Raw genomic sequence first — 26,465 nt, 5'->3', positions numbered from 1 at the left:
CATGTTAAATGCACTATCTGGGGCTACACGCCCAGTGTAACCCACAGATCATTGAACTTATAAAGACATCTATGGGTTAACACCCTCTGGTTTACTGTGCAGGGAAAATGCAGAAAAACTGAATTGCTCAGGACATTAAACCCAGAGCTGTACCCGGGCGGTAAACATAGTGGGTAACTGAATCTGCCTCTAAATGTTAATAGTAATACTAAACGTTAACAGAGAATAGGGCAATGGGACAAGTATTATAGACAAGTCAGTGTGACCATAGGATAGGTATTATAGATTAGTTAGGTGGATCATATGACCAGCAATATAAACTATTCAGTGGGACCATATGACATTTTTATTGACTAACCAGTGGCACTATAGGAGGGGCATTATTATAGACTAGTCAGTGGTATCATAACAGATATTATGGACTAGTCAGTGGCACCATAGAACAGGTATTATAGACTACTCACTGGCACCATAGAACAGGTATTATAGGTGGCACCATAGAACAGGTATTAAAGACTAGTCAGGTATTATAGACTAGTCAGTGGCACCATAAGACAGAAATGATTGATTAGCCAACGGGTTGATAAGACAGGTAGTGTAGTCTAAACAGTGATACCATATGACAGGTATTATGGACCATTTTACAGATATTAAAGTAGTCGGTGGGGCCATTGTACAGGCAGTGGTGCCGAGAGAAGGGGGGAGAGGGTACAAATTACTAGGGCCCAGGTCTGATGGAGGGGCCCAGTGGGGGCCCTGGACCCCTACCCCTTACCTGGCAGTAGCTGATGCAGCTCTTCTCCCAGCACACACTGCTGTGTGTTGGGCTGCAGTGTGGCCATAAAGGCACTTAAAATACTATTTTTTGCAGTGTTTTTTTTCTAAGGGTGCATGACCACACCTCCTGTGATTAGGCCACACCCCTGAAAAGTACCTGGGTCCAGCCAGGCTCTCTACTGCCCTGTGTATAGGTATTATAGACTAGTCAGTGGGGCCGTTGTACAGGTATTATAGACCAGCCAATGGGCCTATAGGGAATTATAAATTGTTCTGGGGGCCATACAGTAAGTCAAGTGTTCTAACTTGTCAGTGGGACCATAAAACAAGTATTATATAATAGCACGGAAATTTGTTTATGGTAAGATAAATGGGATATTCTGTGAACATGTACTGTACATCAGCTTACTGATTCTGAACCCACATACCTAGATATTACCATATACATAAATTGTGAGACAAAATTCTCAGTATTAATCCAATGGCCAAATATAACAAAAACATGTTTTATTAGGGTAAAGTATACTTTAATGTAGTATGTTTGTTATGTGTATATAATGGATTGGTACTAGTCTAGGAATAGTGTATTTCATAGTACATAGCGTAAGACAAAATTTGATTGAACTCAATGATATTATATCACTTACAGATTCAAAAGCCATTGTGGATGGAAACCTTAAACTTATCCTGGGTCTGATCTGGACACTTATTCTGCACTACTCCATCTCTATGCCCATGTGGGAGGATGAGGATGAAGAAGATGCCAAGAAACAAACACCAAAGCAAAGGCTTCTGGGATGGATTCAGAATAAGATACCACAGCTGCCTATCACGAATTTCCACCGGGACTGGCAGGATGGAAAAGCACTGGGTGCACTGGTAGACAATTGTGCCCCTGGTAAGTAATGTACACTCTAATCCCACCCTTTTCATGCACTCACTGACGCTCAAATTAGTTTTACTAACCAGTAGGATGTGAAACAATAAGATAAAATTAAGTCAGAACTTCAACTTTCAACCTGGCTTTAAATCCATGTGATGAAAGTATTTCTGCAAAACCTGAAAAGATTTGTATTTAGCATAGAAAAACAATTTTTTTAGTCATTATGTAAAACACTTTAATCCCAAAGTGAAAGGCCCACCTTAATTAATATGTTGCAATTCACAGATATTTTACATCTCGCTACCTCTCTAGAGGTCTGTTAAATGCCTGCATTCTGATAGTGACCAGTTGACAATACCCGCATCCTGAAGTGATTATCAGTATAGAAAGGTTGAATATTTGTTTTAGTAAATGAGGGGTTAAACATTTTAATCTAAAGGGCACATTCCAACCGGTGGGTGAACTGGATCCTTGTGATCAGCATCCAAGTAATAGGTCATAGACAGGAATATCTGTAGAGATCCCTGGGAATATCCCCCTCACTGTGCTAGAAACTAAAGGATTGTAGCTGCAACTTCTAAAAAAAGAGAGTTTATTTTCATAATGACAAAACTAAACATAATTCACCTGTGAATACTATATGATCTGATGTGATATGAATATTCTATGGGCAGTATGCTATTATCCGCAGTAAAACTTGGGCATGATGAACAGAGGTTTTTTACGATTTTTCCTGACGTTTTATCAATTTTTTTTTATATAGGCTATCCAATTAGATCGCCTGTAAAAAAAAATGCCTTTTCTCCCGAATACACACAGGTTCAGTGAAACCTGTGTGTTTTCGTGAAGACCAGCTCCAATTTCGCTTGAAAACGGGGTTGTTTCTGGGGACTGAGGCAGGCGAAGCAAAATCTCTGATAAGCTGGCATGACAAGACCTTTAGCTGCGGTAATTTTAACACGGCTAATAGGATACTGCCCAAAGAATCAATGTATGCTCGTCACTTTTTGATTACTAGAATCCATATGTACAGCTTACATTATCCTTATTATTATCCACTGAATGTATTGATAGTATATTACTGCTTGAAATGGATAGGTCAGGTGTTCAAAGAAGTACTGTTTTCATTTCTATGTAGTCATGCCGCCGTTTTCAGTGTAACTCTATGCTGCTGTCTGTTCCTCTCCATGACAAGAGAGAAATGCGGCTGTAACATTATCCAGTTTAGCCGTCTGTCTGCCTGCCAAGGAGCGGGAAGGTGGGGGAGAGAAATGTGTAATCTCATATAAGGCAAGAGGCAGCGAGTATACCCCAGATTACACAAGCATGTACCAACGGCATAAAAAACAGCATATAGATTTCACACGTGACACTGCTCATTCCTTTCTCTGATGTATTACGTGCTAAGTATTATTGACTAGCTTCTAGGATTAGATCAAGTCATTAGACATCATGTACTTACATTTTTAATAAAGAGCTATACAAGAAGAATTATATATCAGTAAATGAGTACATGTATAATAGCAGAAAGGTCAATGGAATTTGACACATGTTTGTACAAACGGACTTCCAGAAATCTGTTTCCTTGAATGTACTATTCTTCTTTTTTTAATTTAAAATTATTTTAAATCCAGTCACTATGTATTCCAAGAGTGTACCGCACTTTCCATATGTATCATACATAACATATATGGGAGTCTTTTACATTTATCCCTTACGCATTTGTTTGTGTGCTCATGGTAAAGCTCCACAGAATTATTGTACATAGTGATAATAATAATAATAATAATAATAATAATAATAATAATGTTCCATTGTTCTGCTAGGTCTCTGTCCAGACTGGGAAGCCTGGGACCCCAACCAGCCTGTGGAAAATGCAAGAGAGGCAATGCAGCAGGCAGATGACTGGCTAGGTGTACCACAGGTGAGAGACAATGCAGCAGGCAGATGATTGGCTAGATGTACCACAGGTGAGAGACAATGCAGCAGGCAGATGACTGGCTAGGTGTACCACAGGTGAGAGGCAATGCAGCAGGCAGGTGATTGGCTAGGTATACCACATGTGAGAGTCAATGCAGCAGGCAGGTGATTGGCTAGGTGTACCACATGTGAGAGGCAATGCAGCAGGCAGATGATTGGCTAAGTGTACCACAGGTGAGAGAAAATGCAGCAGGCAGATGACTGGCTAGGTGTACCACAGGTGAGAGACAGAGGCAATGCAGCAGGCAGATGATTGGCTAGGTGTACCACAGGTGAGAGGCAATGCAGCAGGCAGATGATTAGCTAGGTGTACCACAGGTGAGAGGCAATGCAGCAGGCAGATGATTGGCTCTGTGTACCACAGGTGAGAGACTATGTAGCCGCTGGCAGATGATTGGCTAGGTGCACCACAGTTGAGAGGCAATGCAGGACGCAGATGACTGGCTATAGATGTACTGTATTACAGGTGAGGCAATGCAGCAGGCAGATGATTGGCTAGGTGCACCAAAGGTGACAGGCAATGCAGCAGGCAAATGATTGGCTATGTGCACCAAAGGTGACAGGTAATGCAGCATGCAAATGATTGGCTAGGTGCACCAAAGGTGAGAGGCAATGCAGCAGGCAATAGCTTGCTAAGTGTACTACAGGTCATCTGCAAACTGCCTCCATAGTGTGTGAACCACCTCGCCAGTGATCAAATGGTAAACCTGCGTAAATGTGGAAGAACCTGTTCGACTTGCTCAAATTTAACTTGATTTGTTAAAAGTTTGAGATTTTCCATTTAATTTTTACATTTAAGAAACAGTTTTAGACAACTTTGAGCAACAATTTATATAACAGTGTAGCAAATATAGCTTATAACTAATTGTCATAATAGCTCTGTCTGCCACTGAACAAATCCAGATTATCATATGAAGTATAAAATTACAGTAGCAATTGGATGTTCACCTACTGTTATATATTTCTGCTGTAGGTCATCGCTCCTGAAGAGATTGTGGATCCTAATGTAGATGAGCATTCAGTCATGACCTACCTCTCACAGTTCCCCAAGGCCAAGCTGAAGCCAGGAGCACCTCTGCGATCTAAGCAGCTGCATCCCAAGAAAGCCATTGCCTATGGGCCTGGTATGAGAAATAATAGTCCTTTGAGTTTATTGAAAAATATTACATTAAACCAGTTTTATCGTAACTGGAAAACTTCAAGGATTTTTATTTTAACTATTTACATAAAGACTTCACTTAAAGGCTGGATCATTATTATAAATACTCTTCTTGCATCGTTAATGAAGGGTTAAAATGGGAAACCAGGTAGCCCCCGCAGTTCCCTTCCTGCTGGCTCTCTTAATGTAACACGATGTCTGGGTGAGCTCATGCTCTCAATCCGCTCTGCTCCATCTCTACTTGGCAGCGTCACGATTGTTACAATATGTTGATCTGAAGCAGTCAAACTGCCTGCTGCCAAAACTCCCAAATGTGGACAATTAGGAGACAGCCAGGACCAAAACATAAACTTCAATGTGGCCTTACGGAGTCCCAGCAGCTCCAGACAGATCTAGAGATGGAGGAATGAGAATGAGTCAGGCTAGCCATGTGTTCCATTGGTACTGCTCCTGAAATGTCCTTGGGATCAAGTTGGATATAAAGATAACATTATTTCTATAAATTAAAGTTACAAACTTTGAAAACAGGGCCTCTTCCACTGTATATGTGTTAATTTAATATAAGTGCTATATATTAATTAATTTACCGGTTACGTTATGTGAAATGTAGAGAGATGCAGGACCCAACACACCAGTGAAGTTTTCTAAACTGGATTTATTTAAGAAGTGTTAAGTCATCATATGATGTAACTACAAAGTTTTGGGGTGAACAATGAACCATTTAAAAAATATTTTTCTCCTGAAACACTGTATTATATTATTTGAAATCATGTTTTGCATCGTCATCATGGGACATTGTGAGTTCATGTGCCTAGTTACCTCTATAGATGGTCTTTTTGGACATAAAATCATGATGATCTTTAAATATGATAGGTAATTGTGTAGTCAGTAAGTTCTTATTCTTTAATTATGTTAGTTGTAATGGAAATGGCTGGATCTTCCCAGTTTGACTACCTATACCTGGAAAGTCATTTAAAAGTGATTTACGTTATCCATTTTATGTTTATTAGTAGTTCATACAATTGTCCTTGCACCCAAGTTCCTCGGTTCTTCACCTTTGTAGGTTGTGTGTTGCAGTTTAATAATTATTGTACTCTATCACATTATTTACAGGTATTGAGCCTCAAGGAAACATGGTTTTGAAACCCGCCTTTTTCACAGTGGAGACCATTGATGCTGGCCTGGGGGAAGTGCTGGTATTCGTGGAAGATCCTGAAGGACATACTGAAGAGGTAAAAAATTCAATTTTACTAGTCTGTGAAGATATTAGGTCTTCCTGACACAGTGAACTAATACTATTGAGCTCCCCTTGCTCATGATACATATACTACTGACAAAACTGTGTTATATTAGCAATACAATTCTTCCAATAATAAAAAAAAAATATAGATCACATCCGTATTTTAGGAAAAACTAAACTTGGTATGTACAAAATGTTATTATTTATTTTGAAATTATTTTTCACTGTTAAAATCTTCTTACATTAATTCTGAAATGTATCAGCTGTTTCCCTTGTCCTGTTTGGGGAGTGATCTGGAAATTACTGTAGAAATAATACAACTTAGGTGTAAATTTACTAAAGCTTCTAAAACAGAGAATTGGGGATGTTGCACATAGCAGCCAATCAGAAGCTGTCTATCATTTTTTAAAAGGCAATCAAGAAATGATAGACAGCATCTGATTGGTTGCTAAGGGCAACATCACCAATTCTCTGTTTTAGAAGCTTTAGTAAATTTACCCCTTAGTGTTAAACTCAGCTCAGCAGTGTCCGCCAGTTGAATTATTGAGTTTTGTTTTATTTTCAGGCCAAAGTTATCCCCAACAATGATAAGAACAGAACTTACTCAGTCAGCTACGTGCCAAAGGTGGCAGGCCTTCACAAGGTGAGCGACACATAGCCATCACCCAACCCAGAGGGTTCACTCACTATTCTCTTGGTGTAGAATGTATTGCATTCTTTATATAAATGTATATGCTTGGTGTTCAAGCAGTTAAACATGTACCAAATGTTTTACTCTAAATAATGTTTCTATGTATCTCTCTACAATAAAATACATTATTGCCTTGTTTTAGAATTATGTATAGAACATGACCAGCATCAGTATTCACATTCATGACCTCTTCCTGTATTACATAGGTTACAGTCTTATTTGCTGGTCAGAACATCAACAAAAGTCCATTTAATGTTAATGTTGCCATGGCCCTTGGAGACGCTAATAAAGTGACAGCACGGGGACCTGGTTTGGAGCCTGTGGGAAATGTTGCCAACAAACCAACCTACTTTGATATCTATACTGCAGGTAACGGTCTCTTCAGTTGTTAACGTAGCTATACAGTAGACAGAATTTTACAGCTTAAAAGCAGTTACATAAGTGGATGATAGTTGTATCAGAAAGAGGCAGGAAACGTGTGTAAGAGAGAACATGGTTGGGAGTACTAGTACTGGACATCCTTTGAAATATACATTTCAATATAAAATAAAGGCATGGATGACCCATATAATTCATTTTGCCTCTTACTGTTGTGACACAGAAGTTCTCTCTAATATACAGATATGTGTCTTGTATCAACAGGTGCTGGTTCTGGTGATGTTGGTGTGGTCATTGTTGATCCCCAGAATCGACAGGACACAGTGGAAGTTATTCTTGAAGACAAAGGTGACAGTATCTATCGCTGTACCTACAGGCCCAACATGGAAGGACCTCACAAGGTCTTCATTAATTTCGCTGGAACTCAGATTCCCAAGTGTCCTTATGTTGTTAACATTTCAGAGGGTGAGATTACCATCACTGATATTTCTACTTATTTGTCTGGAAGATGCATCCATGTCCTGTGTGGTGCCTCACTGCCATTGCATTTTATGTATGTATTATTTTGTATTCATGTCTCAGGCATTCTATTCCTTTATTCTATCTATAATTATGTCTTGTAGCTGTTAATATTCACTTTGTAATGGTCTCTTCATCTCACATCGATCTCAGGGTTGTAACTAGGGGTGAATGACTGATGCGGCCGCAAAGGGCTCTGTGGGTGCCACCGTCAGCGCCCCACAGACCTTGCTTCTGGCTAGCAGGGTGCCTGGAATGGCACTCTGCAGCCAGTATTGCTGCTGCAATTCCAGGTGCTGGTGGCCTTGCCCACTATGCGTTATGTCATGGGCAACGGGAGCTGGCCTGCACATGTTACTGAGAGCCCTTGTTATGGCGCTGATCGATCTAACCATTCATCAACCATCTTTTGTCTTTAGTTTATACTAATGATGATCATCACTGCCAAATTAATCATTGCTTTCTAATCTCAGATGCTATGTTAGGTTAGGTTAGTGATATTGTTAGGTTAGTGTCCATAACTGTTATTCTCTCTTTGGCACACACACGAAGTAGATGTAGTCTGACAAAGAGACATGCTTAGTGATGTTTTGTAGATCCCCTACATCAGGCATGTCCAAACTGTGGCCCTCCAGCTGTTGTGAAACTACATATCCCAGCATGCCATGACACAGTTTTGCTGTCAGAGAATGCTAAAGCTGTATCAGGGCATTCTGGGATGTGTAGTTTCTCAACAGCTGGAGGGCCGCAGTTTTGACATGCCTGCCCTACATGATCACTATGTTTTTTTAAAGCTAAATGGGAGGACTGTATTCACTGTATAGATATGCGCTAGTGACTTCTGGCAGTCGTAGGACCCAACAATTAAATCAGCATTTACTCTATGAATGAAGTGAAAGAATAATTTTCCTCCCAAACATTCTAAATTAACTAATTAAACAGAAATCTAGATACTATTTCCTCTCCACTTAATATTAGCCAAAATATACACACTAAATATTATATATTTTTGTGCATTCGCATTTCTGTGGTATTTGCCTCTTAGGGGGTATTTATTTAGCTCCGGCATTTTCGGAGCCATCTAATTTACCGCCCTGCATATTCAATTGCCGCCCATTTTCACCCATTTTTACGGTATTTTCCTAATGCCTTTTCACTTTTTTTTTTTGTAGTGAAAAGGCATTGGCGAAAACTGCCTCAGAATCTGCAACAATGGCCCGCGTTTTCGCAGGCACATAAACATGTGAATTCGCCTATCCACGTGTTTTTCACTCCTGCCAAATGTCTTGCCTAGGCGAAAAAAAGACTCTGCTGTTGCATAGGGTGAATCCCCATTCGCCCTAAAAAATAGCGAAAAGTGACGTTTTTTCACCTAAAACATTCACCTGTGATCTTTATGCTCAAGTAAAATACTTGATTCGCAAGTATAATAGTTATGTTTAGAATAGCACCCTTTGGGCCTTATTCAGGTTTGTTAGCAAACCAAAAATGCACACTAACGAGCAAAACCATGTGCACTGCAGGTGGGGTAGATATAACATGTACAGTGAGAGTTAGATTTGGGTGGGGTGTGTTCAAACGTAAATCTAAATTGAAATGTAAAAATAAAGCAGCCAGTATTTACCCTGCACAGAAACAATATAACCCACCCAGATCTCTCTGCACATATTACATATGCCCCACCTGCAGTGCGACATGCCCATTAAAGTGCTTTTTTGGTTTGCTAACAAACCTGAATAACGCCTTTTGTACGAAGCATAACCGTTCAATCGTTTTATTCTGTCCATGAACGTTTTTAGGCAGTGGTGTAGATGGTCATTTTATTTTCTGCTGTTTGACCCATAATGGCAGTTTTGAGATAATTTGCCAGCGATTGTACAGGTATGAGAAGTTGTAGAACTATGTTTACTATTATTTAGCATGTGCAACTGCATGTATAAGTGGCGCTGTCTACCATTGTATAACTGTGTATATGTCTCTGTGTGCTTGTATCATTGGTTACCACATTCGATCTATGTGTTTCTGCATAACTGCCTTTGCTTTAAGTGACATTTTTCTCCCCGTGTTTCTTTGCTTTCCCAATAGCTGCTGTCTTGCCATTGGCACCCAGCACCCCTCCCCTTCAGGTCACCCCTCAGGCCATTGCCACCCCGCCTCCTGACAAGGCTAAGAAAGTGGCTCCCCCACCTCCACCCAAACCTAAACCACGCAAGTCAAGTTAGTATGGCCTGAGCATGGCCTGTCAAGAGTGAGAGGGCATAGCCTTGGCATGGCTTGCCCAAATAAAGCAGGCTCAGCCTGTGCATGGACATCTTATTGTCAACAGATGTTAGAATAAGAAACATGTCCATGTGTAATCCTGCACGGTGTAAGCATGGCCTGTCTTGTAGCCGTACCTGCATATGGCTTTTTAGAAGTTAGTCAACGACTCTGCCTTTCTTTTATGACTGGAATCATATGTAGAATTGTGTGAGCACAGCACTGTTTTTGTGGACATTGCTCTGTGTGAACAGAACCTGTCCTGCATGTAACACTACAGACTGGCTACTTTAGTTTAGTTTCACACTAGACCATTAGTACCCTCATCTCACCTGTCTGACACGCACTTCCTTTGCTTCAGTAGTGAGCATGTATTGAGGCATCACCACCGTCCTTGTGTAAGTGTGCCTACACTTACAGCTCTGACATACATAAAAAAGGATATACCCGCACTCAACACTTTACCCAGTGTCTGAAGCAGAGCCGGCCCTAACCAATATGATGCCCTAGGCAAGATTTTGGCTGGTGCCCCCTAGCACCACCGCTGGTTCAGCCTCTGACCTTGCACCTCTTTCCCAGCACCACCACCCCTCATCCATAACAGTCCTTATTTTGGTGTTTGTACCCCCTATATTTTAAATAGGAACAGTTTGCACATTTGGCGCACAGCCCAAAAAGGGGTGTGTTTTTGCTGGCAAGGGGCATGGCCACACAATAGTAACCCCAATTCCAATTACGCCACACAGTACTGCAACTTTATTCACATCTGATCATGCGATAGTGTCCATAATTCATATTATATCCCACAGTAGTGTCACTTTACCTTATAAACGTTACTCCTCACAGTAGAGCCCCTTATTCACATTACATCACACTGAATTGCTCCTTATTCACATTACACCACACCCTATTGCTCTTTATTCACATTAGATGACACAGTAGTGCCCTTTCTATATGCAATGCCACATAGTAGAGCAACTTATACACATAATGCCACACAGTAATGTCCCTTACACATATGACACACATTATTAATGTCCTTATAAACATAATGTGCCTTACACATTATGACAGCCTTTATTAATGCCCTTTTACACATAATGTCCCTTACACATATGCTGCACATTATTAATGCCCTTATTCACATAATGACACACATAGTGCCGCCTACACATTTGCTGCACATTATTAGTGCCCCTATACACATAATGACACACATACAGCAGTACCCTGTTACACATATGCCGCACATTATTAATGACCTTATACACATAATGACACACATAGTGCCCCTTACACATATGTTGCACGTTATTAATGCATTTTTACATGACACACATAATGCTCCTTACATATTCCGAACACTACTGCACAACCAACCCACTCACATGCACACAGCACTCACACTGCCACTAACACTGTGACCTCTGCCTCTGCTTGGATACAGATGTGTCCTCATAAATCTTGCCTCAATGCTAACATTTTTTTTAATGAAAATGCATCTTATTTGCATTGCTATGTGGCTAGGATGCAAAAGCAGCTTCTGCTGATTAAAATTATATGCAGCATGCCTATATATTGTGAGAGACTGTGGCTGTATCTACATATGAAATGCTACACACAGAATATAGGCATGCCGCATATCATTTTAATCAGCAGAAGCTGCTGATGCCCATAGGCATATCAAATGCCCTAGACAATTGCCTAGTTTGCCTATGCCTATGGCCGGCTCTGGTCTGAGGTGTTTTAACAGAGGAGAGGGCCCATGTGCAGACTCCAGGTGTGACCTCTCCTCTCAACAGTACAGTAGGCTCCAGCATTGTGCCAGTGTCTACCGCGCATGCTCAGGTCTCTGGAAACATGGCATCCACCATGTTCCGGAGACTAATTTCACTACTGCACATGCATGGCAGCCATTCTGGCTGAGATTTTTTGCTGCTGCTGCAGCAGCCAACGCAGGGTTCTGGAGAGGTACGTATTTAAAAATGGGTGCAGTGTGTGTGGTGTGGCCGACCCACTCCCCTGGACCCACACATTGCAGAAACTCCAATGCCCAGTGTCTACACAATGATGTTTTATACTAATATTACTAAGTGCAAATCTGCACTAAAACCATGTCACTTTACACTTTTGCTTTCATGTTTTAATTTGACATTAGACAGGTAAAGCTATTGCTGAGAGGTTGCTGTTATGTTATTCGCAGTTAGTAAGACATTAAATATGTATTAGCCTATTAGATAGAAAGTTACACAATGGTTGAATTTAAACTAGAAGTAAAGCTAAGTAAATCATAAACTGTGCTGTAGTTGCACTGTCATATTGCTTATTGTTCCTTTTGTTGAGTATATAAAACCTGGGATCCGGATTGAAAGTCGACAGTAACTAGGTCGACAATGTCTAGGTCGACCACTATTGGTCGACAGTAACTAGGTCGACAGGGTGTCTAGGTCGACAGGGTCTTTAGGTCGACATTTTCTAGGTTGACAGGTCAAAAGGTCGACATGAGGTAGCGGAGCGAAGGCACCATGCCCGAAGCATGGCGAGCGAAGCGAGCCATGCGAGGGGACACGGTGCACTAATTGGGGTTCCCGGTCACTCTATGAAGAAAACGACACCAAAATAACATTAAAAACTCATGTCGACCTTTTGACCTGTCGACCTAGAACATGTCGACCTAAAGACCCTGTCGACCTAGACACCCTGTCGACCTAGTTACTGTCGACCAATAGTGGTCGACCTAGACATTGTCGACCTAGTTACTGTCGACTTTCAATACCACACCCATAAAACCTATGTATTCCTGTTTAAGGAACCTGCATGAATTTTTATATTTCACCATAGGAAACTTAGGGGGTCATTCCGACCCGTTCGTACGCAGCGGTTCTTCGCTGTGGTGTGAACAGGTCGGAACTGTGCATGCACGGTGCCCGCAATGTGCACGCGCGTCATTGCCCAGCGACAGCCGTCGCAGGGCAACGACCAGAAGAGAGAAAAAAGTGATTGCTAGCACAAGAATATTGATAGCAGGGAGGCGTTCCCGGGTGGATACTCACCGTTTTCCGGGCGTGGGGATCCGAACGCAGGTATTTCCAGGCGTTTGGAGGGCGGATGTCCAACGTCAATCCCGGGACCTTCGACGCTGGATCCGTCACACAGGGTAAGTAAGTCTGACCCTGGTCTTGTTTTGCAGGAGACGTTTTTAGCATGGCAGGGCTGCACAAGCGTTCGCAGCCCTGCTATGCTAAAATATACTCCCCCATAGGCGGCGTCTAGTTGATCGCACAAGCAGCAAAAAGTTGCTACGTGCGATCAACTCGGAATGAGGGCCTTAATAGCTGTAGAGCTATAGGGGTATATTTACTAAGGTGTGAGTTTTTTTTAGAAGTGGAGATGTTGCCCATAGCAACCAATCAGATTCCAGTTAACATTTATATAGGTGCTTCTAGAAGATAATAGCTAGAATGTGATTGGTTGCTATGGGCAGCATATCCACTTCTAAAAAAACTCACACCTTTGTACATATACCCTATAGATTCTTGCTCATACCTCCCACATTTATCCAGGCAAAATCAAGACAAAATAATCCCAACCCCCATATGCCAAACACCCGCTCTAATCCTAATCACTTCCAGAAACCCCACTTATTTACTTGTAGGCCTCTTCCAAAACATGGATTATACTGGGAAGTATATTGTTGTCCATCTTTAGGAATACAAAATTAGATGAATTTTCTCATTTTAATAACCTTTATACGTACTGGTGATATATATATTTATATATATATATATATATATATATATATATATATAATATGTATGTTCTTCAGCCTTCGATCAGAATATATGTTTGAGTATATGAATAACCCTTTTCCAAGATCCGCAATCTTCTAACCAAATATGTTACACATTCTGCTAAGGATTACTTGTGTAGCACTGGAATCTTGTGAGACAGAATTCAGTGCTTGTCCAAATACTAAAATATGAATTGCATCCCTACTTTGGGCATAATTAAGATGTGAAGAGAGCAGTGGTCTGAACGGTCTGTTCGTCTGTTGTTTGCACTTGCATGTAGCTTTTAGCTCGTAGTGTAATTGATGCATATTTTTTGTAATCTCATATGAGCACACATTGCCCAACATGTTTGGAATATTCATTGTAATTTAGGGGTTAATGCCTATTACTGAAATGTTCATCTGCTATATGCCAGCTTTCCAGGGTAGCACTCTGTGTGTAGATGAGTGTTGTTGAGCAAATAATTACGTTATATGTTTTCAAGTAGTCAGAGCTGGCAACAGAAATCTTGGGGCCCCGTACAGTGATTTCTCTGTGAGCCCCTCAGAAACTGTTATTATACAAAAGTATAAATATGAATATCTCTCCTTCCTCCCCCACATACACCACAGTCTGTGTCTCCCTCTCCCCTATCTCCCACACACCGCACAACCTGTCTTTCCCCAATGATTCCATGCTGCATTCCCGGCCCCCCCACTCCATCCCAAAGCCCTATATCTCCTCACAATCCACTCTTACCTGGGCAAAGGCCCGCGTCCATTGCACTTCTCAGTATCCAGATCCGAACACTGCACAGCAGGATCCATGCGACCCACACAACATACCGGAAGAGGACAGTGCAGGGCACAGGAATCCTGGACAGAGGAGCTGCTGCCATGCCCCGTAACTGCCTGAAACAGAACTGGACCCTGGAAGAGTGAACACACACTCATGCCGCACAGTTACTGTGTGTGAGAGGCTCCTGTCACTCTGAGGCTGCGACCACACCATCTACAGCTCGCTGCCGTATTTAAACAAGATGGCTCACATACCTGCTGGACACTAAGTGGTGTATACTTGGGGGCCTCTCTGATCCTTGGGGCCCGGTACCGGTGTCCCCTTTGACCCCCCCCCCCCCTCTAGCCGGCCCTGCAAGTAGTTGTTTAGTGTGTAGCAGGTAACTTGATCTTTTTTTTTTTTTTTCTTTCATTTTGAGCTACAGCATATTTATGTCTTTTGCAGCATGTAACCCTAACGCCTGCAGAGCTTCTGGCCGGGGGCTGCAGCCCAAAGGTGTACGTGTGAAGGAAGTGGCTGACTTCAAGGTATTCACCAAAGGAGCAGGAAGTGGAGAACTAAAAGTCTCAGTAAAAGGACCCAGTAAGTAGAGAACAATAAATTGAACTTTTTACATGAAGCACTTGTACTGTACGAGATTATTTAAACAAAAAATGTAGCAATAACAGACAATATGATTGCAAGACAATATGCCTATTTACTCATGCTCACTGTTGGTTGTTTTATCTTTGATAAGTAAAGTTACTGTTGCTATGGGTTACTTCTGTTAGACATGGTATAGAATAGATGCAAACTGAATCATGAGGCCAACTGGAAGAAAGCCTTGGTTACTGTAATCACTGCTTTCAGGGCAGGAAAATATTCTATTTTTCTCAGAAAGCTACCAATTGAGATACATAAAACCCTTCAAAAAGAACTAAACTGGAAAAATGAGCCACATGAAAAGTTACATATGTGAGAAAGGTGAATGTATTGTGTAGAATAAAATGATTAGTTCGCCCACTACTGTGACTTAGAGGTAGCCTCTGATGAAGGTCTCTCCCACAACTTGTGTCTTTCCTGATTACCAGAGGGCACAGAGGAACCAGTGAAAGTCCGAGATGTTGGAAATGGTGTGTACGAGTGTGACTATTACCCAATAGTGCCAGGAAAATACACTGTAACAATCACGTGGGGTGGAACCGCCATCCCAAGAAGGTGAGCATAACTATAGACTGGCATCATGTGATGCCTTTCTGTGCCTCATTTGGGCAAGCTTAGAATATCTGATGAAAAAGGTATAGAATGTGTACCATAGATGACAGGGCACTATCACCAAGGGCAACCATAGGATTGGCATATGCTTGATGTTCTTACATTTTCAGAATTAATTGTTTTCTCATATGTTTTTCATGCATTTAATCATGTATGACTCCAATTTTAGGTTCTAAATGAAAAAGGCAAAAAAAATTCCACTGAGGGCTTTCCTGACATTTTAGGTTTAACACCAAAAACAGTCTGATATATGATTCCTCAGTGAAGTGTGAAATACCCTGTGCAAGCAGCAGATCAGGAAAGGAACTTCACCACAGTAATCACCAGTACAGCTGCATTCATAGGCAGTGGAAGCAGTACACTGAAGTTCTTGAACTGGCCTGCTGTTGGCACAGGGATGTTGACGAGACACAAATCTAGCATGAAGAATGAGACAGGTTAAGTGAGACAGAGAGAGACAGAGACACACACACACACACACACACACACACACACACACACACACACACACACAGACACACACAGATACAGTGACAGTGACTGTGGAGGAAATATATAAATAATATACAATAATAATTATACAAATAAATAACACAGAAAGAGGAAATTTACAAGATTAACAGTAAAAAGAAAATAGTCTTATTTTTTATGCTATATTTATTTCAACATTGAAAAAAAATGTTTTTTTTGCTGGTGAAAACCACAACAGCAACACACAATTCCTCAAAAAATAAAGACTGAAAACTGGAATCACTACATATAGTACACAAAGAAGTATAATCCTGTCCTATTCTCCAAAGTACATTGAGACATTGGGGGTAATTCAGACCTGATCGCTCGCTAGCAGCCAAGCGGTACAAAAAAACTTTGTGGAGTTTCTGAGTGGCCCAGGACTTACTCAGCTGCTGTGATCACTTCAGCCTGTCCGGGGCCAGGAATTAACATCAGACACCCGCCCTGCAAACGCTGGGACACACCTGCGTTTTTCCAGCCACTCCCAGAAACGGTCAGTTGCCACCCACAAATGCCTTCTTCCTGTCAATCTCCTTGCGATCGACTGTGCGAATGAATTCTTCGTAAAATCCATCGCACAGCAACAATCCGCTTTGTACCCATGTGACGCGCCTGCGCATTGCGGTGTATACGCATGCGCAGTTCTGACCTGATCGCAGCGCTGCAAAAAATGCCAGCGAGCGATCATGTCTTAATTACCCCCATTATACAAAGAATACACAAGATCTGAAAAGGTGGCAACTTACCACAAGTGGAACTGCAGTTCTTGGCTTTTTTATGTTTGTCTGAGTACAGTATGTTTAGACAAAATTTCCTTTCCTATGGAATTCGTGGCAACATCTCCCCTAAATGTGCCCCAAGTTCCAATGTTTGTTACTGACTGTAATTTATGTTCACTATATTAGTTTGCAAATTATGTAGTGCTGTCATTTATAGTCTGTCTGAATGCCCAAAGTCATATTTTAATTTTACTATTCTGTATTTTTACCAATGTTTTTCTTACTTTACTTATTAACTTTCATCACTTCTGCTATTTTCGTTCAATTTTCACTTTACCTTTCATTTTATACGCAGCCCATTTGAAGTCATTATCAGCCCTGAAGTAGGAGTACAGAAAGTGCGTGCCTGGGGTCCTGGCCTTGAGACGGGCATGGTGGGCAAGTCAGCAGATTTTGTGGTGGAAGCCATAGGGACAGAAGTCGGAACACTTGGTAAGATTCTCTGAATGATAAATACAGCACTAATTTCATTTTAAAATACAAACAAGCAAGACTGCAACCAAATAACCACATGTCCTACATTACTGTCCGTTGCCTTTTGTTTGGAAAAATAATTTTCACCCCTGATTTGTACCCCCAGGCTTTTCTATAGAGGGTCCTTCACAGGCAAAGATTGAGTGTGATGACAAGGGAGATGGATCATGTGATGTTCGCTATTGGCCTACTGAGCCTGGGGAGTATGCTGTGCATGTGATCTGTGATGATGAGGATATCAAGGACAGTCCCTTCATTGCTCATATACTACCAGCTAGCAACAAAGGCTTCCCAGAAAAGGTAATAGTCGAGTAATAATATGTTCTTTGGGTGAAATGTTATCAATTGGTAGGTAGAGCATCTTAAACCATATAGGAACATCTAGTGTAACTGACAAATAACCAGTGACAGAACAAAGATATTAAGTATTAAAGAAACAGCATTGGTCTCACCAATCATTTGTTACAATGTGAAAATCAACAAACTTTTTATAACACTAAGGTGTAATATTTATCTGAAACACTTTTATCTATACTTATTATACCTCTACCTGTTTTAGCCTTGCCTTTATCGGAATTCAGTAATCTTGCTCTGCAATGTAAACTTTAAAATTTAAATTTTTTTTGCATTGCTCTGCAAAGTGAGGAGCACCAGTGTGCTTTCTCTGTAGCTTCCAAAGCTCTGCAAAGTGCGGAGAACCAGTGTGCTTTCTCTGTAGCTTCCAAAGCTCTGCAAAGTGCGGAGAACCAGTGTGCTTTCTCTGTAGCTTCCAAAGCTCTGTAAAGTGAGGAGAACCAGTGTGCCTTCTCTGTAGCTTGCAATGCTTGGCAAAGTGAGGACCGCCAGTGTGCCTTCTCTGTAGCTTGCAATGCTCTGCAAAGTGAGGAGCGCCAGTGTGCTTTCTCTGTAGCTTGCAATGCTCTGCAAAGTAAGGAACGCCAGTGTGCCTTCTCTGTAGCTTGCAATGCTCTGCAAAGTGAGGAGCGCCAGTGTGCTTTCTCTGTAGCTTGCAATGCTCTGCAAAGTGAGGACCGCCAGTGTGCCTTCTCTGTAGCTTGCAATGCTCTGCAAAGTGAGGAGCGCCAGTGTGCCTTCTCTGTAGCTTGCAATGCTCTGCAAAGTGAGGAGCGCCAGTGTGCCTTCTCTGTAGCTTGCAATGCTCTGCAAAGTGAGGAGCGCCAGTGTGCCTTCTCTGTAGCTTGCAATGCTCTGCAAAGTGAGGAGCGCCAGTGTGCCTTCTCTGTAGCTTGCAATGCTCTGCAAAGTGAGGAGCGCCAGTGTGCCTTCTCTGTAGCTTGCAATGCTCTGCAAAGTGAGGAGCGCCAGTGTGCCTTCTCTGTAGCTTGCAATGCTCTGCAAAGTGAGGAACGCCAGTGTGCCTTCTCTGTAGCTTGCAATGCTCTGCAAAGTGAGGATAACCAGTGTGCCTTCTCTGTAGCTTGCAATGCTCTGCAAAGTGAGGAGCGCCAGTGTGCCTTCTCTGTAGCTTGCAATGCTCTGCAAAGTGAGGAGCGCCAGTGTGCCTTCTCTGTAGCTTGCAATGCTCTGCAAAGTGAGGAACGCCAGTGTGCCTTCTCTGTAGCTTGCAATGCTTGGCAAAGTGAGGAGAACCAGTGTGCCTTCTCTGTAGCTTGCAATGCTCTGCAAAGTGAGGAACGCCAGTGTGCCTTCTCTGTAGCTTCCAATGCTTGGCAAAGTGAGGAGAACCAGTGTGCCTTCTCTGTAGCTTGCAATGCTCTGCAAAGTGAGGAGCGCCAGTGTGCCTTCTCTGTAGCTTGCAATGCTCTGCAAAGTGAGGAGCGCCAGTGTGCCTTCTCTGTAGCTTGCAATGCTCTGCAAAGTGAGGAGAACCAGTGTGCCTTCTCTGTAGCTTGCAATGCTCTGCAAAGTGAGGAGCGCCAGTGTGCCTTCTCTGTAGCTTGCAATGCTCTGCAAAGTGAGGAGAACCAGTGTGCCTTCTCTGTAGCTTGCAATGCTCTGCAAAGTGAGGAGCGCCAGTGTGCCTTCTCTGTAGCTTGCAATGCTCTGCAAAGTGAGGAGCGCCAGTGTGCCTTCTCTGTAGCTTGCAATGCTCTGCAAAGTGAGGAACGCCAGTGTGCCTTCTCTGTAGCTTCCAATGCTTGGCAAAGTGAGGAGAACCAGTGTGCCTTCTCTGTAGCTTGCAATGCTCTGCAAAGTGAGGAGCGCCAGTGTGCCTTCTCTGTAGCTTGCAATGCTCTGCAAAGTGAGGAGCGCCAGTGTGCCTTCTCTGTAGCTTGCAATGCTCTGCAAAGTGAGGAGCGCCAGTGTGCCTTCTCTGTAGCTTGCAATGCTCTGCAAAGTGAGGAGCGCCAGTGTGCCTTCTCTGTAGCTTCCAATGCTTGGCAAAGTGAGGAGAACCAGTGTGCCTTCTCTGTAGCTTGCAAGGTTTGCACCATCCAACTCCTCCAATCAGCTGCTGTAAAGGTTTGCTCATCCACAAATGGTACCGTGTTTGTTCAAACAGTTGAATGTATTGGAAGATACTGTATATAGATGCACTAGGTGCACGTGTGCAAATTGTGCAAATTGAGGCTGATGTAGGTTCTCAGTCACTTAAATCTTTGTTGCATTTCTTGTAATATGAAAAATGTTAACAATAGTAATGAGAAGTTGTGATATTTTGATTATGTGATACATCCTCCTTCTTAATATAGCCTGTACAGTATAATGACATAAAATGCTGTCCTTACTCATGATAAGTCATACAGCATCACCTACAGGCAGTAGGTAGCTGTAACACACACATCAAAGAATGTGATGCATATAATGTACCATTACTTTAAAAACATTTAAAAGATGAATATCTTAACAGTGTTTTAGTACCATGTAGATACATGTGTATAATGAGTTATATGTGTGGCTTATGATTCCCATTCACTATAATCTTACAGTATCTATAATGCACAAGCTAATATATGCATAAACTCATGTAAATATTATCTGTATAAATGTAAATTTTTCATGTGATGTAGTTTTGCGATGCCATCACCTCTGTGTTCATTAGAAAAAAACTATTTAGTATAAAAAACCCACACACGCAAACCAAACTATAAATTATTATGGATATCAGAAGACAACTTGGAGTTCTGTGACCCGTGAATTATAATATACTTATAATCAGTGCTTAAAGTGGTCCTAGAGAGGTGATGGAACTCACCCCCCTCCACCCTGCGCCCATGCAATAAAGGTATTCCAATGCCCACAGCAGTAGCGCCCCTTTTACAATGCCCACAGTAGTAGTGCTCCTTATGCAATGTCCACTGTACTTGTAGTGCCCACAGTGGTAGTGTTCCTTATATAGAGCCCATAGTGGTGTGCCTTATGCAATGCCCCCAGTAGTAGTGCCTCTTATGTCCCCAGGAGTGATGCCCCTTATGAAGTGCCCCCTTTACAATGCCCTCATTAGTAGTGCCCTTAATGGTAATGCCCCTGTGTAGTATTGCCCCCAGTAGTAATGCCCCCAGTAGTAATGTCCCACTGTAGTAATGCCCCCAGTAGTAGTGCGCCCCTGTAGTTTAGCCCCATGTAGTTTGCCCCCAGTAGTTTGCCCCAAGTAGTAATGCCCCTGTAGTTATGCCCTCAGTAGTAATGCGCCCCTGTAGTTTAGCCCCTTGTAGTTTGCCCCCAGTAGTAATGCCCCTGTAGTTATGCCCCCAGTAGTAATGCCCCTGTAGTTATGCCCCCAGTAGTAATGCCCCTGTAGTTATGCCCTCAGTAGTAATGTGCCCCTGTAGGTTTGCCCCATGTAGTTTGCCCCAAGTAGTAATGCCCCCAGTAGCTTGCCCCCTTGTAGTTAGCCCCTGTAGTTTAGCCCCCCTGTAGTTATGCCCCCAGTAGTAGTCACACATGTTTTTAAAAAAACACCAAACTTACCAGTCCCCGCTCCCGTTGTGATCCTCCTGGCGTCCGCTTCACTCCGCTCCCCAGCACTATGAGAGAGACGTCATGACATCTCTCTTATAGCGCGCATTGACAGAGCCGGGAGCCGGAAGCAAGAGCTCAGTAGTGAGCTCCTGCAGCCAGCTTCCGCTGTTAAGGGAGAGCCGGGCGCCGCTGATAACACAATCTCTGCGGGCGCCCGGCATCTTCCTGCGGCACCGGCAAACATCGGGTTAGGTGAGCAGGAGGAGGCGGAACTGCGTTCCGTCTCCAAGTGGAACTAACGGAACGCAGTTCCGACCCGTTCCGGCTCACTTTAACCCCTGCTTATAATTTACATTGGAGAGTACATTATACTGTATACTACATTCATCTTGCTCCCTTCCCATATCAACGGTATCCTTGTCCTAGCAGCTGTTATTTTATAAGTTGATGAGGGAGGGTGAGGAGGACACATTTGTCTAAATGGACTCTGACCTTTGTAGGATCATTTTATAATCCCTCGTTCCTTTCCAAACATAATTTATATGACTGGAAAACTATTACTAGCATCAAAGGCGCACAGAACATCTCTGACATATGAACAAAGATGCTGAAGGGGTATTGGTGGGGGCTTCCCGTCAGGAGGAAAGAGATAACACTACTTTGGCTTACTGAAAAAATAGATAGGGGTCTTTGCAAGAAATGATGACACGAGTAGGTAGGTTGAAGGTGAATGAAGGTTTATTTGTAGAAAAAAGATTGAGGCTATGTAAAACTGCTTATTGTACAATTACAGGGAACGCACACAGGGAACAAGTGTTTTTACCAAAGCCAATAATTATTGCTTCTCTTTTTTATCTCTTTCCAGGTTAAAGCATATGGTCCAGGTCTGGAACCCACAGGCTGCATAGTAGAACACCCTGCTGAATTCACCATTGATGCCCGTGCTGCTGGAACTGCTGAACTGAAGATTTATGCACAGGTAACTGAGTGTGTATGTGTTTGGATTTTTAAGTATTGGACGCTAATTATTGTGGATTAACATAGACTGGATGGTAAGGAAAATATATGTGACTAATTATGTTAAAATATGTGTGACTAATTATGTTTCTTTAAAGTGAAAGCACATGAAATATATTTGATGATGACATCTATATCTATCCAATCAGGATGCAGAGGGCACACCCATTGACATCAAGATTAAGGACAATGGAGATAATACATATGTGTGTGTTTATGTACCAATCAAGCCAATCAAACACACCATCATCATCTCATGGGGAGGAGTTAACATCCCTAACAGCCCTTACCGGGTGAGTTATATCTGTGGCACATTGGATGGTGTATTTATTATAGTAATATGTTGGATCTGTTTTTTAGTGTGTATGATTATTGTGTACTTAGTATATTCTATTAAATATAGAAACACATTTATTAAGTAAATTGTGTGGACTGCTTTGAAATTTGTTTGCTAATGCAATTTATTATTCATTTAAGGTGTCAGTGGGTGAGGGCAGCCATCCCAGCAAAGTTAAAGTTTATGGACCCGGTGTAGAAAAGACAGGTTTAAAAGCCAATGAGCCAACTTATTTCACAGTGGATTGCAGTGAGGCAGGACAAGGTAAGTCTCTGCTCAGTAGCATATAATGACATTACATGGTCACTGTCATGGGATAAAATGGTGTTTGAACAGGTTACTCTATAATATGAAAGGGCTACACAAGAATGTTTTTGATATAATAAATATTCATGTCACTTAATTAATTGTACTGCTTACTTTTACCCACAGGCGACGTCAGCATTGGCATTAAATGTGCACCTGGCGTGGTGGGACCAGCAGAAGCAGATATTGACTTTGACATCATTAAAAATGATAATGATACTTTCACAGTAAAATACACTCCACCTGGAGCTGGGAAATATACCATCATGGTGCTATTCGCTGACCAGGTGAGGACAAACTGCTGCTACTAGTGCTAGCACATATAAAATGCATGACTTAATAGCAACATCCAGTTACAGTACATGAAACAACTTTTTCAATTTTTTTTTGGAGGGGGGGGGTAATTGAATTTCTGGAATTTGTTGCATATGCCTTTTACAAGTCTCCTGATAATAATAGTTTAGGTTAGCTTTCTTCTTACTGATAAACTATCTAACTGTAAACATCTCCATCAGGAAATACCTATCAGTCCCTTCCGAGTTAAGGTCGATCCATCGCATGATGCAAACAAAGTACGGGCAGAGGGTCCAGGACTCAACCGCACAGGTAAGAGAGACAGTTAATGGCTATTAGGGGATCAGCCATGTGAAAGGATAATTTGGAAACTACAGTAGGGGGTACATTTACTAAAGGTTGATTTGCACACATTTTTACCATCTAAATCCATGCTGTGTTACAGGGCTAAAACCAATTTACTACCGGCCATTTTTTTAGATCGATTCACCCATTGCGGTCAGACCTGAATCAGGCTCGTTGACTTTAAATGATTTCCTTGTTAGATCATTGATAGTTAAATACAACTGAGCACACTTGTCATCTCAGCAAAGTTTCCTTTTACTGAAACCAAAATTTCTTCCATGTATGAAAACTTTATTGCAAATTCTGAGAAAAGAAAATGGGTAGAACTATGTTTTATTTACAGTGTGCTGGGTAATTTCACCTCTGCACATGGAGATGATATAAATGAATTGTACAATGCCTTTTATTGACTTCAGGCTGTTTAGTGTCACCTTAGTATCATCTTAATAGTCCTTCTTATACCTTCATAACAAACCTAAAGCTGATAACATTTACCCAAACTATTTTAGTGATCCTTATATCGAACATGTAAGGAAGATTTAGGAAGCAGATGGCTTAAACTTTACAGCAGCTTGATGCCGGGAGAGTCAGAATAGTCAATACTGTGAGGCGACCACAAGCAGTGGTTATAGCTTCCTTGATTGGAAATATTTGCCACTTAATGCCACATGTAGAGACATAAAATAAAACATCCAACTCTCTTTCCTATGATCCAGGAGTGGAGGTCGGAAAGCCCACCCACTTCACAGTGTACACTAAGGGTGCTGGAAAAGCAAAACTGGATGTTCAGTTCACTGGGTCCATAAAGGGTGAAGCTGTGCAAGATTTTGAAATAATTGATAACCATGACTACTCATTCACTGTGAAGTATACAGCCGTGCAGCAGGTATAGTCAATATACTGTAATGTCTACATTTCATTGAACACATTATCTGTTGATTGATAACACATTGTAATGAAATTGTAGTTGCTACTAATTGTTTCTACATTTCTTTGGGGTGCTGGTAAAGTTATAATTGCACTTCCATTACTCAAGTGTATTGTCTGTTCCTGCAGGGTAACATAACTGTCTCTGTAACATATGGAGGGGATCCAATCCCTAAGAGCCCCTTTATTGTCAATGTGGCTCCACCTCTTGACCTGGGAAAGGTTAAAGTCCAAGGACTTAACAACAGTAAGTAGCAGCTTATATTGTAGTTCCCGCTCAGTCTGCATCCTGAGAGGTGTATGCCTTTGTGCACCCAGGCCTGTACTTGTGTATGTCACCTCTCTCCAAAACAGTTCATATATCAGTCACTTTGCTTTCACTTTCACAGAAGTGGATGTTGGGAAGGATCAGGAGTTCTCCATTAACACCAGTGGGGCTGGAGGTCAGGGGAAGGTGGACGTGAAGATAACATCCCCCTCACGCCGTCCAATTCCCTGCAAGGTGGAGACTGGAGTCACCAGTGAGATTCACACAGTAAAATACATGCCCCCCGAGGAAGGACCATACAAGGTGGACATCAGTTATGATGGGCATCCCGTGCCAGGAAGCCCATTCTCAGTGGAGGCAGTAATGCCCCCTGATCCTTCCAAGGTACAGAAAGTCAGGAATAATTGTGCTTATGGTCATTTTCCTTTCACTCTTTCTTGTTGCTTTTTTTTTTCTCCAAATCTCTATTGTTCTCTGCCTGTTATACTGTTTCCTGTATAAGATGAATTCATTCTGCAGTTCCCATCAATGTGGTGTTTCTGTTTTGCTAGTTCCTAGCTCTCTGCACTTTTGCTCTTTCCACACAATATCTATTCTCCGCCTCTGTAATATATGTCATGTGTCGCTGCTGTTATACCTCAAGGCATCGTTCATATTGGTTTTAGTCCCTCTCCCCTGCTCTCTGTCTTCCCCAGTCCTGGCACAGGCAGGGTTTTGAGCCATGTGTTTCTCATTGCTGTATGTGCAAGATGCAGAGTGAGTGTCAGGTCGGATCAGCCAAAGAGGAGGGGATATATGTGTTTAAATAAACCCTTAGCTTGGATTTGCAAACAGGCCCTGGGGAAACATCAGATCCAGCAGTGGAGGACATCCACCCCAAATATATCTCATTTGCAAAATACATATCATTTACTATATTTCCTGTAGGTTGTTCCTTTTTGCAGCTAGAGCAACACACAAACATACAGATAAGTAGGTGTAAATCAGTGTGAGACAATGGGAGTGAGCTATCTTCTGACACTGTTGCTCTGAGGCCTAAAGGGAAAAAACGTAATCACAGGAAGAGGTCATTGAATGGAAGTGCATTTACGTGCTGTACTATAGGATAAAGTTACTAAACTTAGAAAATCAGAATATGTCTCTTAAACAGTAAGCCTTCTTACAGATAGATTATAGATGGTAAGGATGGGATGCGGTTAATGTACCGACTGTCGGGATCCCAGTGTTCAGGATACCGACAGGTGGGGTAATACCGGCGGTCAGAATCCTGAGTGCAGCACGGTATTCTCACTCTAGTGGTGGGGTCACGCCACCATCTGAGTGGGAATATAATGTGGAGCGAGCCGCCGGGCCCGAAGCTTGGCGAGTGCAGCAAACCCGCGAGGGGACTCACTACCTCGCTGCCGGGATTCCGCTGACGGTATACTGACAGCTGGCATTCCGTCTGATGGTCTCCTATACGTATTCCAGTACATATATGACAAAAAACATATGGTCCGGAAGATATCATTATTGCACAGCAGAAAAATAGTTTGTACAAAGCATTAATGGAATCAGCTTGTGCTGTGCTAGGGAGAGAGGCTGTGGCTGGCTGACAGGTAAGAGGGGGAAT

The 26,465-nt window shown here is 42.1% G+C and overlaps 1 protein-coding gene across 7 annotated transcripts in view; it reads left to right on the top strand.

Annotated features, from left to right (window-relative positions):
- Positions 1–26,465, top strand: part of FLNC (filamin C) — a 73,404-nt gene that overhangs the window by 27,913 nt on the left and 19,026 nt on the right. For 2 of the 7 annotated variants that reach the window (XM_063926708.1, XM_063926713.1), the window contains exons 2-20: positions 1,427–1,675; positions 3,487–3,584; positions 4,614–4,764; positions 5,913–6,031; positions 6,605–6,682; positions 6,937–7,099; positions 7,373–7,573; positions 14,899–15,036; positions 15,525–15,651; positions 17,296–17,432; positions 17,581–17,774; positions 22,225–22,338; positions 22,526–22,669; positions 22,854–22,977; positions 23,146–23,306; positions 23,535–23,625; positions 24,375–24,544; positions 24,715–24,832; positions 24,975–25,237. In XM_063926708.1, the coding sequence (XP_063782778.1) occupies positions 1,427–1,675; positions 3,487–3,584; positions 4,614–4,764; positions 5,913–6,031; positions 6,605–6,682; positions 6,937–7,099; positions 7,373–7,573; positions 14,899–15,036; positions 15,525–15,651; positions 17,296–17,432; positions 17,581–17,774; positions 22,225–22,338; positions 22,526–22,669; positions 22,854–22,977; positions 23,146–23,306; positions 23,535–23,625; positions 24,375–24,544; positions 24,715–24,832; positions 24,975–25,237 (2,840 nt within the window). The other 5 variants (XM_063926707.1, XM_063926710.1, XM_063926709.1 and 2 more) reach the window with 5 other exon arrangements.

This window comes from Pseudophryne corroboree, chromosome 6, assembly GCF_028390025.1.
Source record: "Pseudophryne corroboree isolate aPseCor3 chromosome 6, aPseCor3.hap2, whole genome shotgun sequence".
In the NCBI taxonomy this organism is placed as follows: domain Eukaryota; kingdom Metazoa; phylum Chordata; class Amphibia; order Anura; family Myobatrachidae; genus Pseudophryne; species Pseudophryne corroboree.
The sequence above is the reverse complement of the archived record's forward strand: the minus strand, read 5'-3'. Positions and strand labels throughout refer to the sequence as shown.